Raw genomic sequence first — 21,965 nt, 5'->3', positions numbered from 1 at the left:
GTTTTTTGACACCCATTCATTTAGAATGTGGTATATTTCTCTAAGGGGAGGTCACAGAGAGGGGCACTCAGTACCTAGTGAATTGAAAAAATTTAATGGCCGGATGTCAGCCTGCAGCCTCAGAAACTCAATTTGCCTGTCCATTCTGAATGGATCATCATCTCAGAATCAGGGATACATCAGCCCAGGATTAAAATGTAATGAGGGGTGCTGGGTGGCTCAGGCGTTAAGCGTCTGACTCTTGATTTCGGCTCCGGTCACGATCTCACGGTTTGTGAGGTCAAATTCTGTGTCAGACTCTGTGCTGATAGTGCAGAGCCTGCTTGGGATTCTCTCTCCCTCTCTCTCTGTGCTCCTCCCCTGCTTGCATTGTCTCTCTCTCTTTCAAAATAAATAAACAAACTTAAAAAAATAATAAAATAAAGTGTAATGAGAAGTGTGATTGTCACAGGACTGACATTTATGTTTTGTATACAGTGGAATCTTTTCATAGAGGTAAGCTATACTTGAATTTAACAGTAATGGAATGATTTCTTGGTGTTGAATCCTGATTAAGATCCAAGATAATCTTACTTTTTTGAAAAATTTTTAACTTAAAAAATCCGTTTGGATTTTATACTTTCTTTAGATATTTTAGTACTTAAAGTAGATAAATATCTCAATCATATCTTGATAGCCAGAAATTCATTCGTATCTTTAATGTGAGTTTTCATATTTTATCTTTGATCCATTATTTGTCGGTTATAACCTAACTTTGAGGACACTCTTATTTCCTCTCTGTCCACATGCTTTTGTGCAGCCATCTCACTGTCATTGCCATTTTCAGTATATGTCTGTCAGCCAATACCTTTGCTCTTTTCTGTTTTTTTTAATGTTTTATTTATTTCTAGGAGAGAGAGAGAGAGTATGAACAAGGGAGGGTCAGAGAGAGAGGGAGTCACAGACTGAAACAGGCTCCAGGCTCTGAGCTGGCAGTCAGCACAGAGCCCGATGCGGGGCCCGAACCCACGAACCGCGAGATCATGACCTAAGTGAAAGTCGGACGCTTAACTGACTAAGCCACCCAGGTGCCCCCCCCTTTTTTTTTTCAATTAAAAAGTATTAATTGATTGGGGGCTGAATTCTGAAAAGTATGTTAATTTTAAATTTATTACTAAATTATTTTAGGAAGCATTTTTTGGACATTGACCATGTTCCAGGGATATGGAATTACCTTGGTGTAATTCTTAAGGTATTGAGGATCCTGCCTAGTCAACTGATACAGCTTATTGGCTGCTCTGTATGTGTGTGTGTATCTATCTATCTATACTTTTTAATTGTCTTTATATTAAAACATTATTGGTACATAAATATTGGTTAGGTTTTAGTGCTTATTAAATTTGATTTGCAAAGTAAACACAATATGGAAATTTTTCTTATGGAAATTTTGCCGTAAAGCATATAACTTTGTTATGTGTATTATTATTATTTTTGAACAAATCGTGGTCCTTCCTTTTCTTTCAGAGGATCTTTATACAGCCAGCTCACTTTGTGTAGGGCATTCTCCCACCCAATCTTCTACCTTCCTTTTTTCTGCCTCCAGCTTTATTGAGGTATAATCGACAAATGAAAATTATATAATTTACGATATTTTGATATATGTACATTGTGAAATGATTACCATAATTAAGCAAATTAACATATCTATTCAGCTCACATAGTTTTCTTTTTTATAGTAAGAACATTTAAGAGCTATCTTAACAAATTTCAAGTATATGTACAATACAGTACAGTAACATAACTATAGTCATCAGACTGTACATTAAGTCTCCAGAATTTATTCATTCTGTGTAACTGAAACTTTGTACCCTTTGGCCAGTCAGTACTTTCCCATTTATGTCTTCCCCCAGGCCCTGGCAACCACCATTAGACTCTCTGGTTTTATGAGTTTGTCTTTCAAATGCATATTTTTTAATATTTATTTTATTTTTGAGAGAGAGAGAGAGAGACAGAGACAGAGACAGAGTGCAAGCAGGGGAGGGGCAGAATATGAGAGAGGGAGGCGTGGGATTCAAAGCAGGCTCCGAGCTGTTAGCATAGACCCTGATGTGGGACTTGAACTCATGAACTGTGAGATCATGACCTGAGCCGAAGTCTGCATTTAACCAACTGAGCCACCTATGCACCCCTGAGTTTGTCTTTTTTAGATTACACATGTAAGTGAGATCATGCAGTATTTGTTTTTCTGTGCCTGACTTATTTCACTTAGCATAATGCCTCCCAGATTCATCCATTTTGTCACAAATGGACTTTCTTCTTTTCGAAGACTGAATAATATTCCATTATATTATACACATTATCTAGTATATTATATATAATATCACACACATTCTCTTTATTCATTTGTTTATCAGTGGAAATTTCGGTTCATTCCATATCTTGGCTATTGTCAAAAATGCTGCAATGAACATGGGAATGTTCTCTCTAAATTCCTGTTTTCATTTCCTTTGATTATATGCCTAGAAGTAGAATTGCTGGATTATATACTAGTTCTATTTTTAATTTTTTGAGATATCTCCTTACTGTTTTCCATGGTAGCTGTACCAATTTATATTCCCACCAACAGTGCAAAAGGGTTCCCTTTCTTCTACGTCCATGCCAGCAAACTTGTTATCTATTGTCTTTTTAAGAAAAGCCATTCTAATATGTGTGGGGTGATATCTCATTGTGGTTTTGAGCATTTCCCTGATGATTTAGTGGTGTTGGGCATTTTTTTCATATAATTGTTGGCCATTTGTATATCTTCTTTTGAGAAATCTGTTCAAGTCTTTTGCCTATTTTTAAATCAGGTTGTTTACTTGCTACTAAGTTGTCTAGTTCCTTATATGTTTTTAGGTATTAACCCCTTATTGGATAGATGGTTTGCAAATATTTTCTACCATTCCATAGAATGTCTCTTTGTTAATTGTTTCATTTGCTGTACAGGAACTTTTTAGCTTGATGCAATCTCTTTTGTCTATTTTTGCTTTTGTTGCCTGTGCTTTTGGGGTCATATCCAAAAAATTGTTGCCTAAAACAATTACAAAAAGCTCTTCCTTATATTTTCTTCTAATAGTTTTACAGATTGAGGTCTTATGTTTAAGGCTTTATCCATTTTGAGTTGATTTTTTGTATATGGTGTGAGATAGGGGTCCAATTTCATTCCTTTGCATGTGAATATCAAGTTTTCCCAACATCATTAAAAAAAATATATTTACTTTTGGGAAAGCACAAGTGGGGGGGTAGTAGAGAGAGGGAGACAGAGGATCTGAAGCTGGCCCTGCACTGATGGGTTGACAGGAGTGAGCCCAATGTGAGGCTCAGACTCATGAACCATGAGATCATGACCTGAGCTGAGGTCAAGAGTCAGATGCTCAACCTAGGTGCCCAGGTGCCACCCAGGTGCCCATCACCCTGCAACACCATTTATTAAAGAGACTGGTCTTAGTGTGTGCTCTTGATACTTTTGTTGAAGATCAATTCATTGTAAATGCATTTATTTCTGGGCTCTATTCTGTTGCATTGGTCTAGATTTTTTTTTTTTTATGCCAGCACAGTGCTATTTTGTTAAGTATAGCATTGTAGTGTGTTTCAAAATCAAGGAATTTGATTAATTTGATGCTTTCAGCTTTGTTCTTTTTGTTCAAGATTGCTTTCGCTAGTTGGAGTCCTTTGTGGTTCTGTATGAATTTTAGGACTTTTTTTTTCTATTTTGGTGAAAAATGCCATTGGAATTTTGAAAGGGATTTGAATCTGTAGATCACTTTGGGTAGGATAGTATGGGCATTTTAATAATAGTAATTCTTCTAATTAATGAACATGGCGTATCTTTCCATTTATTTGAGTTTTTCAATTTCTTTTATCAAAATTTTGTAGTTTTTGTTTTACACATTTTACACCTCCTTGGTTAAATTTGTATGAGTCTTTTTTTCCCCTGCCCCACTCCCCATATTTATATGAGTATTTTTGAACCACTGAATAGCTCCTATCATCTGGCAAAAGATGGTTCAAAACCTATTAAAGTGTGTAAAATATCAGAAGTATGGTGATTGCAAAAAAAAATAAAAAGGGAGGACTAACCAGTTTTTATACAGTTTCTTAATTGTATTGATATGAAAATGACTGAAATACTTTGTTTTTAGCAACTAAATTGATTTTAGTTTTTCTTTGTAGGTGGATTGGACTCTAAATATTGGAGAGCAAGCCCTCGATATATGTATTGTCTCTTTCAATCAGTCAGCATCTTCTGTATTTGTTCTTGGTGAAAGAAACTTTTTTTGCCTTAAGGATAATGGACAGATTCGATTCATGAAGAAACTTGATTGTAGCCCAAGTTGTTTCCTCCCATATTGCTCAGGTGTGTAGAAGGATTTTTCTTTTATCTTTTCCATATGTCAAGACTATGTGATACACATCAGAAAAAGCCAAATTCACACACATATATTTTAAACATCTAGGAAAATAGTTTTATACAGAACATGTAATGGAAATTTTAACTTTAGAGTTTGAATAGAAGTTTGATATAAAGCACACATTTGGTTTTGTCAGTCATTTTACTTTGTACAGAATGACTTGGAGAATTGGCCTCAGGTATACATTTATGCTTTCCAAAAAGTGGTTGTTCAGTACATTTCTGAAACAGACTGTTGTAAGCAGAATGTTGCATAGTAATGCCCAATAGAATGACTTATCTGTAGCTAATGCCTGGTAAATCATTAGCTTAAATGTGTTAAATATTAATGAAATTCATACTTTCTAGATAAAACCCAAAAATGTTGGCTACTATCTCCCTATAGTTCTCAAGTCTGTAAAATCATTAAAAATTTTTGATATTGGTGCTTGAAGTTGAAAAATAATATCTTACTACTTAAATACTTTATTATTTTATACATTAACATCAAGACATTAGAATTAATTTGTATCTAAATCCCTTAAAATATATACTGTTGCAGATAACTGTTTTATTTTCCATTTTTCTGTCTTCAACATACAGTTTCTGAAGGAACAATAAATACTTTGATTGGAAACCATAATCAGATGTTGCATATTTATCAGGATGTGACACTGAAGTGGGCCACTCAACTTCCCCACATTCCTGTGGCAGTAAGAGTGGGCTGTTTACAGTAAGTGATTTTACTTTTTTTTTGGATCTTACACAAGGAAGTTTTGTGAAATAGTAGCAAGTGATTTTACTAAGGAATGACAACTGACATTGTAGTGTGAATGTCAACAATAGAAATAATTTAAAATATAACTTCTATTGGAAAAGGATATAAAAAAGTCTTAGCACCATCAATCATTTTTATGTTATTTTAATTCCCACATAGTTAACACACAGTTATATTAGTATCAGGGGTACTATATAGTGATTCAACAATTCCATACATCACCCAGTGCTCATTATGACAATTGTACCCCTTAATCCCCTCAATCATTTTTATTTAGTATCTCTAGGAGGATATCATTTGTAAACTAAAGATTTAAAGAAAATGGTTTACCTGATAGATTGTTTCTTTAAAATTGAAGATTTTAAAAGGATTTCTTCAAGCATTTGATGGGTCCCATTTAGAGAGCACTTCTTGTTAGACTGAAAATATTACACATTGAAACTTGTTTCAGACCTTATGCTGTCAAGTGGTGCAGAATTGCTGGTGATTGTGTTTTAAGAGAGTTTAGATTTTAAATAGGGCCAATATGCATTTAAAATGAAGGATAAAACACATGTCCTAAATTTACAAAATTTATCAAAAAGGAGAGAAATGAGATCTAAGTGTGTAATTTTTCTAGGTTGTCCATATAGAAGGCAAGATCCTGACAAACCTTTAGCATCTCAGATTATGTTTAGGAATTGAAAATCTCAGTAAATATGTAGAAACACAACTTTATTTTTATTTTAAAATATCTTTACACCCAATGTGGGGCTTGAACTCACAACCCTGAGACCAAGAGTCATGTGGTCCACTGACTGAGCCAGCCAGGTGGCTCTAGAAACACAACTTTCTGTAAAGCTTTATAGATTCCCTAGATCTATTCAGCTCTGCTTATTTAGATCATTTGATTGAACATTTAAAAACCATATGTAGAATTCTTCAGTGGCACCTATTGTATCTGATCAGGATGACTAATTCCCACAAATTAAGACACTGGATGTGTAATATTGTTGAAGCTCAATGAATGGTATTCATATTTGCATTAATGGTTAATCTAAAGCCTGAATATTGGGAAAATGGAAACATTGTTTGAAAACATCACATATTTTAAAAAGAAGTTGCCTTCTCATGTTTTATGAGAAAAGACCATCATACTTAACACAAATTATGGTTATTTTGTGCCTGAAGAAAAGTTTAAAATTTGAGATTGGGTTTTACAACGTCTACCAGATAGTCTTTTAAGTTCAACCCAACACTTAGACTCACCAGACATTTTAAATCAGATTTACTTAGAAGGATTTAGAACAGGAAAAACATTTTGCCAGCAGCGCAACGTCAAGTATTTCTCTTCTGGGAGAGTCATTCTTGCAGCAGTTCATATATCCATCCAAGATCTGTTCTCTTTGGCCTCCCAAGTGACAGCTCAGGTGCAAGAAGACAGATCTACACTAGTGGGTATGTGGCCTGTCTTGGCTTATAGTCCCCATGCCCCTCAGTTTTAAATACTGAGAAGTCATTGTGGTTTTGTATGTATGTGGGGCATAGGAGAGTGATGGATAGAAAGACCTATTGAGACTATTTGGTTGAAATACTTATTTTACACATATATTATGTACATGGGACATGCCTATTTCAAGAGTTCCTATACTCAGAAGCTCAAAGATAAAGTTTCTCAGCAGATATTTATGGTTAATTTATAGTTCAAATGTCCAGATGCATCTTTTATTAGTCAAGGATCCAGAAATAACTGAAATTATTAGTAGTAAAAAATGAAATTTCAATAGTGTGCATCAAGATGCTTATATTCAGAGGTAGTCTGTCACATCTAAACTTAGGTATTTGTAAGTGAAACTTCCTCTTTCTCATAGCTTTTTCAAGCTATCATAATTATGAACAATTAAATTAAAATATTTCTGTTAATGATTTCCACAGTTAGTTAATATATAGCAGTAACTTTTATTTATTCATTGGAAGATTTGTCTTATTTTTATCTACTTTAGCATTATAGAATTAGACTGTTTGAAAAAATTCATTGTAATTTTTATTAGAACTTTAAAAGTGATTTTTACTGACTTAGCTATAGCGTATTTATGTTTAGAAGTTATAATTTGAAATTAGAAGCAGTGAAATAATTTTGCTTCTGCTTTTTATTTCCTTTAGAGTTAAACTTTTTTTTGGTGGAAGCTTCCTTGGCTGAGTTTGTTTATTTGTAGAGGAAATTGCTGCTATTTTAATGTTTCTTTTCAATGAATAAGAAATACTGGATTTGAATCAAGTTGATGCAATTATACTTAATAACAGCATTTTGCTCAGAAACTAAGATGCTTTATTTCCTCCCACTACTTGGCAGCCCAAGTCCTCTCTACCTTGTTTATTATAAACCGATTCTGAATCTGTGTTTCCTTCTTTTGACAGCATTCTTGATTAGAGATAGTTCTTTTAGTTTAATTATTTTAATTTTTGTGGATTAGACTATAGGAATGTGAAAGAATATAGTGACATGCATGCATGTGATAATTAATGTTCTTTAAATTCTTCACTATTAACTGTTTTCCTCTCATTGCACGAAGTGACTGTGGAAGCCTGGCCAGTATCTTACCTCTGCTGTGGTCAGTCTCCCAAACGGCAAATAAAGATAATCATTTATTGGTAATGTTATTCTCTCTAGAGATATGAAACATACCTCAAAGTGGAAGTCTATTTGAATGAATGTTCAAAGTGATGAGAACCTTTCCAGACTTTAGCTGGCAACCACAGCCATTGTGCCTTGAAATCTTATTGCAGTTCATTTTTTAGCATAAACAGTTTGGTCTAGTATTTGAGTGTTTTTCTTCCTAGGCTGTATCTACTATAGTAACTTGTTGTAACTGTCAGTATGTAACTGTTTCATTCTTTAACCTTCATCCTTGTAGTATTCCTAGCCAGAATGTTTTCCCCATTTCTTCTCTGTATTTTCCAATCTCTTTTATCTTTGAGTCCTACCTGAAGTCATATAAAGAAGTTTTCCCTCCCTACTTTGGTCTCTTCTTTCTCTGAATTTCTATATATTAAATTATATTGGTGACTGCTGTTTGATTCTCTTAATTCCTCAACTCCCTCATACACTTTAATGTTAGGGACCCTTTCTGCTTTTGTATATCACACTGAATCATCAGCCTAAAAGCTGAATATATAGTATATGCTTGGTAAACATTGTAAAAACATTGTGATTTGTGCATGTCAGGGGGAGGAATGGCTAAAAAGACCTTATAAGAGCTTTCAGTTGAATTTCCTTTTTTAAAAAATATGAAACAATTGAGAGTCCTAGATGAAGGATATTATTTCTTTGAAAACAGATTTATTGGGAGAGTTTTTAAATTTCAGAGTGACTTTTTTTTTTAGGTTTAACTTTTCCTTTTACGTTGTCATTTCTTTTTTTGTGTATTTTGTAGAAAAGGAACATGGACTGATATATACACTTTTTACTGTTATATTTTTAGGGATTTCCTTATTAGTACACATAAAATTTGTAAATATTCCTGGAATTAGGGTAGAGCATAAATTATGATTTTAGAGCTTCTGCATTCCTTTTGATATTTTCCCCTATTAATCTATTGCAGCTCAGGAGTGGAATGTTAGTGTTTCATTACCATATTTTTGTGTCATTTTTTAAATTGAATACCTAAGCATTTTGACTTATATATGCTAGTTCTATAATTTGCCTTGTGTTTATGATATTTTACATTTTTTGGTGAGTTAAAAAATTTATCAATATAAAATGACTTTCTTTGTGTTCCCAATATTTCTTTGTTTTTGTTTTGTTTTATTTAGTTTGAGTATAATTGGCTATTCATTAATGGTATGCCATGGTCTGGTGCTTTCTTTAATCTGTAATTTTATCTTGAATGTATGTCGTATAAACAGAATTTCATTAGATTTTTTTAACCCATTTTGAAGACCATCGCCCTTTAATTGACCCATTTATAATTGTTATAATACATATACTTGGTCAAGTTTTCTTTTATGGTAGGTTGTGCTTTTAATAGTATTTCCTTTGCTCTCCATCTCTGTGTGAGTTGTTCTCTGTACTTGGATTTCCCATGTTTTGGGTAGTATATACACATACATATCTCTTTTCTTTATTTCTTTTAGTGTTGACTTTTCAGTTTTACCATAATCCAAAAACAAAATGACTCTTTCTGCCTGTGATAGGCAGGAGGTTTGCAGGTTCTTCCTCCTTTCCCATTTTCCCACTGCCTGTACCACCTCCACACATGGGCCTGGGTGTCCGTGTCAGCTTGTTGTCACACATATAGCTAGCTCTGCACACCCACACACGCTTTGCTACTCTTGGTTCTTTGCTACAGTAACATAAGTTTTTAGCTATAAATTTTTTTTCTTAAATAGTTTATTGTCAAGTTGGTTTCCATATATCACCCAGTGCTCATCCCCACAAGTGCCCTCCTCCATGCCCATCACCCCCCTCCCCTTACCCCCACCTCCATCAGCCCTCAGTTTGTTCTCAGCATTCAAGAGTCTCTCATGGTTTGTCTCCCTCCCTCTCCCCCACTATTTCCCCCCTTCTTCTCCCCCATGGTCCTCTGTTAAGTTCCTCGTAATACTCCTATGCGTGCAAACATATGGTATCTGTCCTTCTCTGCTGACTTATTTCGCTCCAGCTGTAAATTATTATTGTTGAACTATTTTAGTGCTTTTTTGGAGAATGTTTTAAAATTTGTGTTCACTTTTTATCTAGACCTATACTAATTAAAATTTTTTTCTATATCACAGGTTGTCTTTTGATCGCAAATTGCAGTTTTTTAATTTATTAATTTCACTTCATCTCTTAATAGGCTAATTTAATATTAAATCAATGGTATAGGGTGTTACTATTGTATGGTAAAAGTGTGTTGTCACATTTCCCCCTCAAACTTTATTGATGTTGCTCCTTTCTTTTTTTAAAAAGAACTTTTGTGGAAAAAAATAATCATGTGATTTTTTTCTGAAAAGCATAGAACTGTACTATTAAAAACTCAAGCAGTATTTAAAAGTGCAAGTAAGAAAACAAAAAACAAAACTAACTCTGCCACCAAAGTTATCTCAATCTTACCCTCTAGAATTAACATTTGTTAGCACCTATTAAACATGAAGCTGATATTTTTGTCTACACATATGCATATTTAGGCCTAAAATAAAATTTCCAAAGCAGAATAAATTTTTATTTTTAAATTTTTATTTATTTTATTAGTATTTTTTTAAAGTAAACTCTGCACAATGTAGGGATTGAACTCGTGACCCTGAGATCAAGAGTCGTTAGCTCTACAAACTTAGCTAGCCAGGTGCCCCCAGAATAATTTGGTTCTTAAACATAAATTTATTCCACTATATTCAAACAGACCAAAAGAATAGATGAAGTGCAAGGAATAAGTGAATTTCATGTAAAGGTTTATTTACAACAATATATTTTAGTTTCTAAAAGACCCTTCTAAATAAGAATAGAAAAAAGTAAAAGGTTATTGTTATTTTGTTTGTTTGTTTAAGTTATAAGTTTGTGTTGGTGATTTGTTACAACAGATATTTTCAGTTTTTTAAAGCTGCATTTCAGTGTTTGGCAGTGTCCATTGACTCCCTGTTTTCAAAGATATGGAAAGCAGCATACTTACGCTTTCTTCTTCCTCTCATTTGGCCCAAATTGGTTATTGTTTGCATCTTATTGTTCATTTTGTCCAAATTTAAAACATTTACATGTATTTTAGTAATCACAGTTTTCATAGTCCATTCATCTTATCCATATGTGTAAATGCACTCAGAAGCTTACTGGCAGTGTTTTTGTTTTATTTTGTTTATTTGTTTCTTTATTTTTTTACTGTTCCTGAATTATCTTGATTCACTTCTTGGCTAGTTGAATTTAATCATTCAGTAGTCTTGAGGAAAGCCTCTAAGTCTTCTTGCATTCTTGAGTTGTTTATTGCTGTTATACTTGAAGATTATCTTAGATGCCCTCAGAATTTTGGACGTTCCATTTGGTGTTGACAGTTGCTGTGGAAAGGCCTGAGGCTGACTTAAGTACATTTTTAAAACTTTTTTTTGAATTAATTTTTCTGCCTAGATGCTCATATCAACCTAATTTTTTTTTAATCCTCAGAGAACTATAAAATTTACTAGAATTATTGACAATTGATTACTTCTGCATTAATCCTGTTATGGGACAAGGTGAGATTTGATAGATATGTTTTTATTCATTTCAGGAAAATATTCTTCCATTATAGCTTTGAATATTGGTCTGCTCTACTAGTTTAGTTTTTTAGTATCATTGTTGTAAATATGTTAGCTCTACCTTGTCTTCCAAATCTAGCGTCTCCTGATTAATTATTTGTATATTATTTCTCTTTCTATTTTGATTTGTGTGATTTTTTCCATGTCTCTCTATCACGTTCTTGAGTTTGTTTTTATTTTATTTTATTACTGCTTTTAGTGTGGCTTGCATCCCTATTGCTCTAGTTTGAGCTTGCCAGATTAAAAAGTATGCTAATAATTCATTGATACAGTGGTATTTGTCTGATTTCTCCTTTTATTTCCTCAGAAAGCTCTTGCTATAGATATTTTCTGTCTTTTGCTTCTATTCCTATTTTCTTCATCTTTTTCTTCCACCTCTTTTACTTTATTTGCAATTTCTATACATACGTTCTCTATAAATTACTCTACAGTTGTTACTTTTTAAAATTTGTTTAGAGCAGGAGACTGCAAGTCAGGGGGATGGGCAGAGGGATAGAGACAGAGAATCTTAAGCAGGCTCCATGGTCAGTGGCATGAGGCTCGATCCCATGACTCTGGGATAATGGCTTGAGCTGAAATCAAGAGTCAGATGCTTAACTGACTGAGTCACCCAGGCACCCCATTGTTAGTCATTTTAAAGAGAGTGATAGTAATTTGCTGAAGAATCATGTGGGAAAAAACGGGAGAGACTAATGAACTCAGACCACTTGAGTCTTTTCACCTTCTCACTGCATTTATTTTTTCCTTCGTCCTAGGGAACCATTTCCCTCAGTTTTCAGAGTTTAAGAGGTTGGTCAGTCTAATAGAGAAGTCCCCCTTGATTCCGAGCTACAGGACTTGGAGCTAAGAATTAGTGGTTGCTGGTTGTTTTGTTGTCTTCATTGGTTAAGAAACTAACTGATTGATAGTCGTATCTTTTATTTCCACTGCGGTGTTTTGGTGTTGCGTCTCCTGCATTCTACCGATGACTTTAGATCCGATCATGCTAGTGTAGGACCTGACCATTCTGCTTGAGGTGTGAGGAGGATGTGCCAGCTCTTGGCAGCTTATTTTATTTTGGCCCACAATTTGAAATGTTTGGCAGAATAGATGTGTCTTAAAGTTTGTTAATTGTGATCATAAATATTTCCTTGTTCAGCTTTCCCTTTTTTGGGGGGAGGTGAGTGGTTTTTATTGTCATACTTTCTGCTCTTTTTGGTCAGTTTTGAGGAGTTCTGCTATGCTATTTTTGACTGGAAGTTATTTCTTTATCAGGTAATGTTTATTGTTACTTGGGAGAGAATTGATTTTTGGACAAGCTTGATTTTTGTTCTGTTATGAGTAACTAGTTCTTTATGTCTGACGGCTTATAGAATGTTTATAATTTTTCTCTGTAAATGTCACATTTGTGACACTATATATTTGTCTGATATTGTTTTTCTTGATTTAGTTGGGAATGTAGTGGATATAATCTGTTTAAACCATTTGTTTGGCAGCTAAAGAAAGCTTCCTTATCTTTGATTATTCTTTCAGTTCTGTGTGATGTATTCGCTATTTGGGGAAATTAGTCTTTTGGTTGTCTGTTTATTTTCCGTTTCTAATATATGCTATCTTCTTCTTCATAATTTTCATTTCTGTGTCATTTTTTTAACCTGTTTTCTAGGACAGTGTCTGAATTTTTGTTATTTATCATTGGTTTGGTTTGAGCTTCCACAGCATTGATTTTGTCCTTTTCAGTGTCTACCATTGGAGATTTTTCTAGTCTACTGAGACAATATCTTTCTCCTTCTCATGCCCCCTACCCCTCCTGCACCTTTGGCATGAATACCTAGTGTAGTACACAGCGGACTACAATTCCCATGATGCACTTGTACCAGGTATATCTTATTTTGAAACAAGTTGATTGTGTTTATTTGGGGACTCCATCTCTGAGCATGTAACATAGTACTACTAATATCTGTCCCTTATGTGATCAGTTGTTTTACAGAATTTGTTACCCCTATATGGATGTGGATAGGTAGTATAGAGGGGGCAAGAGCAGTGGTAAAGGTGGGAAAGGTTCAGGGGAGTAGGATTAAAGTATATTACTTACATCATAGGTCAGATTTGAGTAGTAAAAGATATCTGCATAGTTTTATTGTTCTTGTAGAGCCTGGGTTTCTGAACCAGATTGAGTCAGGGATTGGGATTAGGGAAGAAGAAATATCTTCCTGATTTTGTTCACATGGTCTCTTTGAAGTGAAGCTGGGGTGTGGCAAGAGCTAAAATAATATTTTTGGCTTCATCTACCTGGGAACCAGTCTAAATTTCTTTTAGGTTCTGGATTTATAATTTATGGGTTTGTTATTTTCTCTCTCCCCCCCCCCCCCCCCCCCTCCCCCTTTTCCAATGACTTTTGTGCCTATGTCTTTGTCTCTTCTCAGTTCTTGCATGGTGATCTTAGTTGGGTATTGGAAAGATTGCATTGAGGGTTGTTGGCTATATTGAATTGAATATTTCAGGAGAACCTTAGGATCTTTTTATTCAATTGCAGAGAGAAATCTGTTTTGGAATTGTATTGGAATAGTATTGAATTTAAGGACTCTTGGAGAAATGGCTTTTTTTTTTTTTACCCCAGTTGTAAGTACCTTTTATTTTCCAAAAATAATTCTGTTCAACCTAGACCTTGTGCAGTATAGTGTTTTGTTGCTTTGAAAAAAAATAAAAATAAAATGTCAGCCTTTTTAGAAAGATGTGACCCTTGAATGGTGGCTGAGCTCTTGATTTTATACAGAAAATATTACCATCTTTAGTAATTAGATACCCCATTATCCTCCCTTCCCAGTTAATATTTGGTCTTACTTTGTGCAGTGTTCATTATAGCTGAATTCTAGTTCAGTGAAAGAATTTGCATACTTTCACGAAATTTGACATAGTGGGTTTTGACATTAATATTATTATTTTCCTAACTTTCTCATCTCCCTGTCATAATGTAGTATTTATATTCTTTTGCTGGTTTTTAGAAACTTGTGTTTTGGTTGTAACTGATGCTTTTGGCTTTGTAATTAAATTAAGTTTATTTAGCTCACTTTACTGTTTTGAAATACTGCATTTCAGTGTTTTCATGATTTTTTTTCTGAGAAGTCCATCTTCTTCCCCTATTTTTTGTTTGTTCATTTTTTATTTTGTTTTGTTTTGCATTTTCGTTCTGTTTGAGAAGTAAAAAAAATATTTTCTTTTCTGTATTAATAGTGACAAATCAGTTTTAAAGAAACCCATTGTAACTTAAGTGGCATGAGGTTATAATTGGGTTTTTACCCAGAAACATTAAATAAGGTAAGAGAGCCCTTACCAGAAAATGAGGACTTTACTTGGGGCCTGGTGAGCCTGCTAATACAACACAGTAGATTGTAACTTAACGTAAGGAGTTGTGGGGAACAGAATAGAATTGATTATATTTGCTATTTTTTCCTCTTCTTACTGTTAATATCTCCCTAACCATGAATTGGCCAACTTGTTTATGCCAATTGTGTTGAAGTATTTTTGGAGTAAAATGAATTGCATTACCTTTGATGGTCATCATTATTTGCATGCATATATTTCCATTGTGTGAGGTCAAAGTCTTTAACAAGGTGATCTCTAGATTTTATATTGATTGGATTTCATGTTGCTTAAATAAGAACTGTGCTTGTACTGTCCTTACTAGCCATGTGGCTAAGCCATGGCTGACATACTGCCTGTGATTTGGTATGCTACTTATATGAACTGCAGTATTGCTACTTTGATAAGTGTTTTATTCACATGGAAAAGACTTGCACTCATCTTATCAGTACATAAAAAAAACATATCTTTGTTGTTAATTGTCATTGAGGGTTATAACCTTCTGAAGAACTCCCCTTAGGAAAATTAGAAATCTTTTGCTTGGTCTCATGTTTTCATTATCATTTTATTTTTTTTTGTAATAATGTGAAACACAGCATTCTCCATTCTCATGAAAAGCTTAATAGTAATTACAGTCCCATATTGTTTGACTTTGTTACATTCCATTGTAAATGTTTAATTTGCCTGCCAGAGGTTTTAGAAACACTGTATAACCAAGGATAAGGAGTTATACTTAGAATGCTAGTTGGGCTTGTATTTTTCTGTTTTATAGATTAAACATTTTAATGGTAGAATTCTTCTTATTACCATGTATTTCCACTGAAACATTTCTCTAGACATACTGTCATTGAGGCTATGAACTTCTCTTAAAAATGAAGCTCTCGACTGAACTGAGGGCTGATGGGGGGGAGAGGGGAAAGGGTGTGATGGGCATGGAGGAGGGCACTTGTGGGAATGAGCATGGGGTGTTATATGGAAACCAACTTGACAATAAACTATTAAAAAAATGAAGCTCTTGATCTTAAAGAAATACTCTCTATGGAAAAATACCTTTGTGTTTTGGGTCTGATTCTCTATCCCATAATGGATATAGTAGTTAATTTGATAATGGATATGGAGGTGGGGGTGGAGTTGGGAGAGTCAGTTATTCAGTAGAATTATAGCCAGTAGGAAAAGTATTTTGCTTTTTACTAGTTTGCTTTTTAGTAAGCACATATCATCTTGACTCTTTGGTTCTGGGAGATCATTTATATCAGGTTGGTGACTTGCTTTTGACTTTTTGGAAATCCATGCAATTTTATGTAATCTCCCCTCACTTCAAGAATTCTGATTTCAAAGATAGAGTGAGGCTTTTTTGGTATGTGTGAGGCTTTTTTTTGGTGTGTGTGTGTGTGTTCAACATCTATTTCCCAGGGAAAAAAGTTTACAGTTTTCTTGGTTGCTTACTGGAGAATACAAAAGTGAAACAAAATGATATTTTGGGTGGGGGCACCTGAGTGGCTCAGTCGGTGGCTCAGTCAGTTAAGCGTCTGACTTCCCCTCAGGTCATGATCTCACGGGTTTGTGGATTTGAGCCCTGCATCGGGCTCTGTGCTGACAGCTCGGAGCCTGGAGCCTGCTTCAGATTCTGTGTCTCCCTCTCTCTCTGCCCCTGCCCCACTGACAGTTTGTCTCTGTCTCTCTCAAAAATAAGTAAACATTTTTAAAAAATGATTTTTTGGGTGACATTAGGTTTATATGCTGCTAAGAACTTTGGAACTTTGAATGAACTTAGTTCCTTTAGCCTGTTCACCAAAGTATGGCCTGTACTTCGGAACTCGCTTTGGCATATACATCTGGGTTATTGTCAAAATATAAAAAAAATGTTTATAAATGTATAAATCTTGCTGTGTAAAGTTGGATGACTTAAAATTAGAATTAATTGTTATCTGAAAGGAAATGCAAGAAATATAGCAGTATTTTATTGCCTGCCATGCACTGGCATCATTGTACTATTAGGATCTTAAATCTAAAAAGAACTGTTAGCAGCTAATTTAAAACTTTTGATGTGTTTCATGCATCAGCTTTAGTAGTTTAGAATCTTTTATTAACTACCTACATCTTCAAAAAACAGATTTAGGACAGTATATATTTTTTCATTTCCAGAGAACAGAATATTAATTAAAATTAATAAAAACAAGGTTAAGAATATAAGAGAGTCAAATAATCATGTCATCATTTAAGTCTTCTTTGTAACTTTAACTTGAAGCTTGTAAGTCCAATCTTACCTTATAAAATAGGGCTTTAATTCTCTATTGTCTGACCTCTGTGATCCACAGGATCCACCACTGAGCAGATAGGAGGGTTTGCATATAGCTCTAAAATGGATATCTGTATTCACTGGTTTTCCTACCTATAGACAGAGAAAATCTGCTTCTGTTTGTTCACTACACTGCAGTTTACTATTTAAGTGTAAAATAAAAACAGAGTTACTACCTTCTTTCTTGATGTGTTTAAAAAAAACACACAGATACCCATGTGCTTTAAGTGTACTATATTTAAAACAATAAAGGAAAACTGTACTAATTCAAAGTTAAAGTGTTTTATTTAAAAAAAATTTAAATGTTTATTTATTTTTGAGAGAGAGAGAGAGAGAGACAGACAGACAGAGACAGAACATGAGTTGGGAAGGGGCAGAGAGAGAGAGGGAGATACAGAATCCAAAGCAGGCTCCAGGCTCTGAGCTATCTGCACAGAGCCACATGTGTGGCTCGAACTCACAAACTGCAAGAACATGATCTGAGCCAAAGTCGGAAGCTTAACCAACTGAGCCACCCAGACACCCCTATGTTTTTGTTTTATTTAAGTAAAAGGTGATAGAATGCCATTATTGAACATTAATTCATTAATGTAGAGCCTATGTTCTAATTAAAATTTATGTTCAAATCTTGATAAGGCTTGGTTAGATAAAAAGTTTGCTTAGGATAGAAAGAAAGATTTATTATCCTTTTTTCCTCTTGTAGTTCATCACAAAGTGTCTTTAAGTTTCAAATGATTTTAAGATGAGAGTATTTTAATATTTGTCGCTAGTTAGCATGTATTATACATTATAACTGTGTATTAGGGCATACACTAATTAGTAATATGCTCCTTCACTGTAACACTGTTCTAAGAGTATAAATAATAATAATAGCTAATATTTATTTCATGTACTGTGCACCAGGCACTATTCTAAGTGCTTTGCACATATTATTTAATTCTTTGAAGAACAATTACTGTTATTACAATTATTACCATCCCCATTTTATAGATGGTGAAACTGAAGCCTAGAAAGATCAAGTAACATGCACAAGAGCATAATCAAACATGTGAACAACTAATTATAGTGCAAGTGGGTTATTGTTATAATAAAGAAAAACAGAAAATGTTAGGGCTCTACAGAGTGTTTGGTCCATCTTATGGTTAGAAGTAGATGTCCCAGCTCTTTTTGTTTGTACTAAAAATTCTCATGCCTTTCCTTTCTCCAAAACAATTGCTTCCCTTTCAGATTAGTGCTACCCAATGATCATTCTAATGAGAAGTGTATTATTTGAAGTTGTAATTGGTAAACATCTGGAAAGTCAGAAAGCAGAAGCCTAAAATAAGTGATTACTTTTTGGAGGGGTGGAAGAACCTGGATATGTTCCTCAGATATCTTTTAGAAAGTTTCAGGTATTCTAAAAATAAATTCCAGTTTCTGCAAAAATAATGATACTGCCAAAGGTCTTTCATTTACTTCTTAAATAATTTTAAAAAACTTGAATAACTTATATATGTTAGATTTAAACACAGATCTTTTGATATAAATGAAAAATGAAAGGTAACTTAGTAAATGTTTTAATTAAGAAGAATAGTGTTATAGAAAATTAATCCTTTTTTATTTAAAGGGGAATTATGGTTTATAAATTAGAAATTACTAGTGTTTCAGCAGTCAAATACAAATAAAAACAGTACATTTTGCTATTGGATGCAGCATTTTAGAATGTTACTTTTAGAATACTTTTATCTTTCACTTATTTTTATTTTCAGTACCAATTTTCCCTCTTCTTATTCCATTGTGTTACCTATTTTAAATAAGTAGGTACAGTTCATGTTAACTGAACACTTAAAAATTTTTCTTAGAAATAAATTATTCTGATTTGGACCATATAGTGATTTACATTTATGTGAATTTTGCAATAATTTTGAACACTTAGGAGTATAAAAATTCTATATTCCCTTAAAGAAAACAATAACTATAGTTGGAGGGGCGCCTGGGTGGCTCAGTAGGTTAAGCCTCTGACTTTGGCTCAGGTCATGATCTCATGATTCATGGGTTCAGGCCCTGCTTTGGGCTCTGTGCTGACAGCTAGGAGTCTGGAGCCTGCTTTGGATTCTGTCTCCCTGTCTCTCTGCCTCTGTCCTGCTCATGCTCTCTCTCTCTCTTTCTCTCTCTCAAAAATAAATAAACATTATTAAAAAAAATTTAGGGGTGCCTGGGTGGCTCAGTTGGTCAAGCGTCTGACTTCAGCCCAGGTCATGATTTCATGGTTCGTGGGTTCGAGCCCCATGTCAGGCTCTGTGCCTACAGCTAGCTCAGAACTTGGAGCCTGCTTCCGATTCTGTGTCTCCCTCTCTCTTTCACCCTCCCCTGCTAAATAAAAAGCATTTAAAAAATAAAAAAAAACCCTGTAGTTGTAAAAAAAAAAAAAATTCTCTCTTTACAGAGCCTCAGCTGTGCCCATACAGTGTGTTTGTAGCGTGGGGCTAGTGTATTAGCGAATAAGCAGCAAGAACAGTTTCTTTGGAAGCAATATCCAGAGTGCTTAAAGTTAGTGGAAATATATGAAAAATTAAAACACAGTCACACTGGGAGGAATGGAGGAATGGAGTAAAAAAAGGTTATCTTACTGCTTTTTCAATTTCTGCAGGCTTCCAGATGGTAGGAAATGCTTTGTTCTGCCCTCCAGCCCATCTGTTGTTCTTTAGTGTAACTGACATCACCACCACTACTGCAACCATTAAGCATCACCATATAAAAATGGTAAAATTTAGAACTTATTACACAGTTTTATGGAAAGAAGATTACAAGAATCAAAGTTATAGTTTGTTGAAAGATTTGCTCTTTTATTTTTTATTGTTTAGTGTGTGTGGCATAGTGGTGTGATAGAAGTAATGCCCAGGAATGACGTACTCTAAGATTAGAACAGATTTCCCTTACTTGAGATGGTCTAGAAAATTTTTCATGGCTTAGAACTAAACATAGGGATTTCTTTAAGTACCATGGAAATGAATTACTTACTGAGTAAGGGAAATAGTATATGTGATTTGCTAAATCTATGCATTTGTTTTATTTCTTTTTTTCCCAGACTATTGTATTTTTGCCAGAATTGAAAACGTATTTGGTTGTTTTCTACACAAAAATTACTTTTACAACAGTAGTTATAATAATGGTTATTTGTGCCAATTTCAGTTCAACAAATATACCATTTCTGTAGTTTAAACATTTAAAAATATAGAGTGCTAAGCAAAATAAATGTCTTTTTAGATAACATGAGATATTATAACATGATTTTTATTTATTGGTGCTTACCTACAGTCAGACCTCATATATTCTATTTATTACTATTTGGTTTATAAATAGAACTTGTGTTTGCTAGCATAGACTTTAGACAGTGAATCTTTAAGCAGCAGATCCCTAGGGTAATTTTGCATTGATTATTCATCTTAAAACTTATTTTCCTTTTCCATTCCTTAATTACTTAGTGCCTAAAAACTGGTCTTCTAAGGGAAGTTAAATAAAGCTTTGTTAAAATCAGAGTAATTCTTATCTAGATGACTTTTGCCCATTTTTATGTGCCAAAATGTAAAAGTACTTAAGAAGAATCAAGCAATACAATAGTTATTATGCATTGCTTTCAGGGAGATTTTGCCACCTTTCTTGTGTATTTCCCCCCACATACATATCTTTTTTCCATCTTGTATATATTTCATGAAAATTCATATTTATTTTGAAAAAGTCTTTTAAGATTATGTCACATTTGAGTTCAGGAAATACAATTGTGACTAGAAGTATTATGTTACCTTTAGGGATATGAAAATGAATTAACATAGGACCTCCAGTTTTGGCAAACCTCATTTTTAAGCCATTTGAATCATCCAAGTGACATTCAGATTTGCAGTGAAATTCACTAGCCCCTAGAAGTCCAGTGAGTTCTACGATATTTGGTTTCTTAAAGACAACCTAGGGGCGTCTGGGTGGCTCATTCGGTTGAGCATCGGCTCAGGTCATGATCTCACGGTTCATGGGTTCGAGCCCCGCATTGGGCTCTGTGCTGACAGCTAGCTCAGAGCCTGGAGCCTGTTTCAGATTCTATTTCTCCCTCTCTCTCTCTGACCCTCCCCTGCTCACACTGTCTCTCTCTCTCTCTCAGAAATAAATAAAAACATTAAAAAAATTTAAAGACAACCTAAACTGAGTAATAGTGGTAGATGTGGTTCATTAAGAATGTCATGTAGCACAAAAACAAAGTATTTGTCTTCCTGTGTGAATTCTTTGAGGTTTTAGCACCCTGACTCAGGGTCTCTCTGTAGATAGGATCAGAGTCCTGTGATTAGGGCCACTCTAGTTTCAAGTCTAGAGAGCCTACATTCTCGAGCAGACTTTCTCCAGGGAATTGGTTTATAGAGTGGGCATTTTTGAGAGTCGAGTGGGGGTCATAGGGTTGTGGGGGGAGGTGGAGAGATGCTGGTGAAAAAGCACAAGTCTTCAGATATAAGATGAATAAGCTCTGGGAATCTAATGTACAGTATGGTGATTGTAATGAATAATAATGTATGGTGTACTTGAAATTGTTAAGAGACTAGATCTGAAAAGCATTCTCACTACAAAAGGAATAAAGGTAAGGTGATGGATATGCCAATTAATCTGATTGTGATTAATCATTTCATGAAGTATTTGAATGTCAAATCAGCATGTTGTATACTTTAAATATATACAATTTTTATGTTAATTATACCTCAATAAAGCTAAAAAAAAAAAAGAATAAGTGTTTGTCCTTTTGCCCTAGGGACCTTTCTTACTCAGTTTCTTCATGCTCAGCAGTGAGTTGGTATTCAGTGAATGCTGGTTAAATGATTGACTGAAGGGATTAGAGAAAGAGTGGCCTAAAAGCAAGTGAGGGACTTCAGAGCCTGAACACTTGC

The 21,965-nt window shown here is 34.3% G+C and overlaps 1 protein-coding gene across 2 annotated transcripts in view; it reads left to right on the top strand.

Moving 5' to 3' along the window:
• The window catches only part of BBS9 (Bardet-Biedl syndrome 9), a 454,413-nt gene that overhangs the window by 127,649 nt on the left and 304,799 nt on the right, over positions 1-21,965 (top strand). For both annotated transcript variants that reach the window (XM_039251160.1, XM_039251161.1), the window contains exons 8-9: positions 4,192-4,375; positions 5,012-5,141. In XM_039251160.1, coding sequence (XP_039107091.1) covers positions 4,192-4,375; positions 5,012-5,141 — 314 coding nt within the window. The remainder of the gene's footprint in view (positions 1-4,191; positions 4,376-5,011; positions 5,142-21,965) is intronic.

The sequence above is a fragment of the Hyaena hyaena genome, unplaced genomic scaffold, assembly GCF_003009895.1.
Source record: "Hyaena hyaena isolate Hyena2069 unplaced genomic scaffold, ASM300989v1 scaffold_387, whole genome shotgun sequence".
NCBI lineage: Eukaryota > Metazoa > Chordata > Mammalia > Carnivora > Hyaenidae > Hyaena > Hyaena hyaena.
The sequence above is the reverse complement of the archived record's forward strand: the minus strand, read 5'-3'. Positions and strand labels throughout refer to the sequence as shown.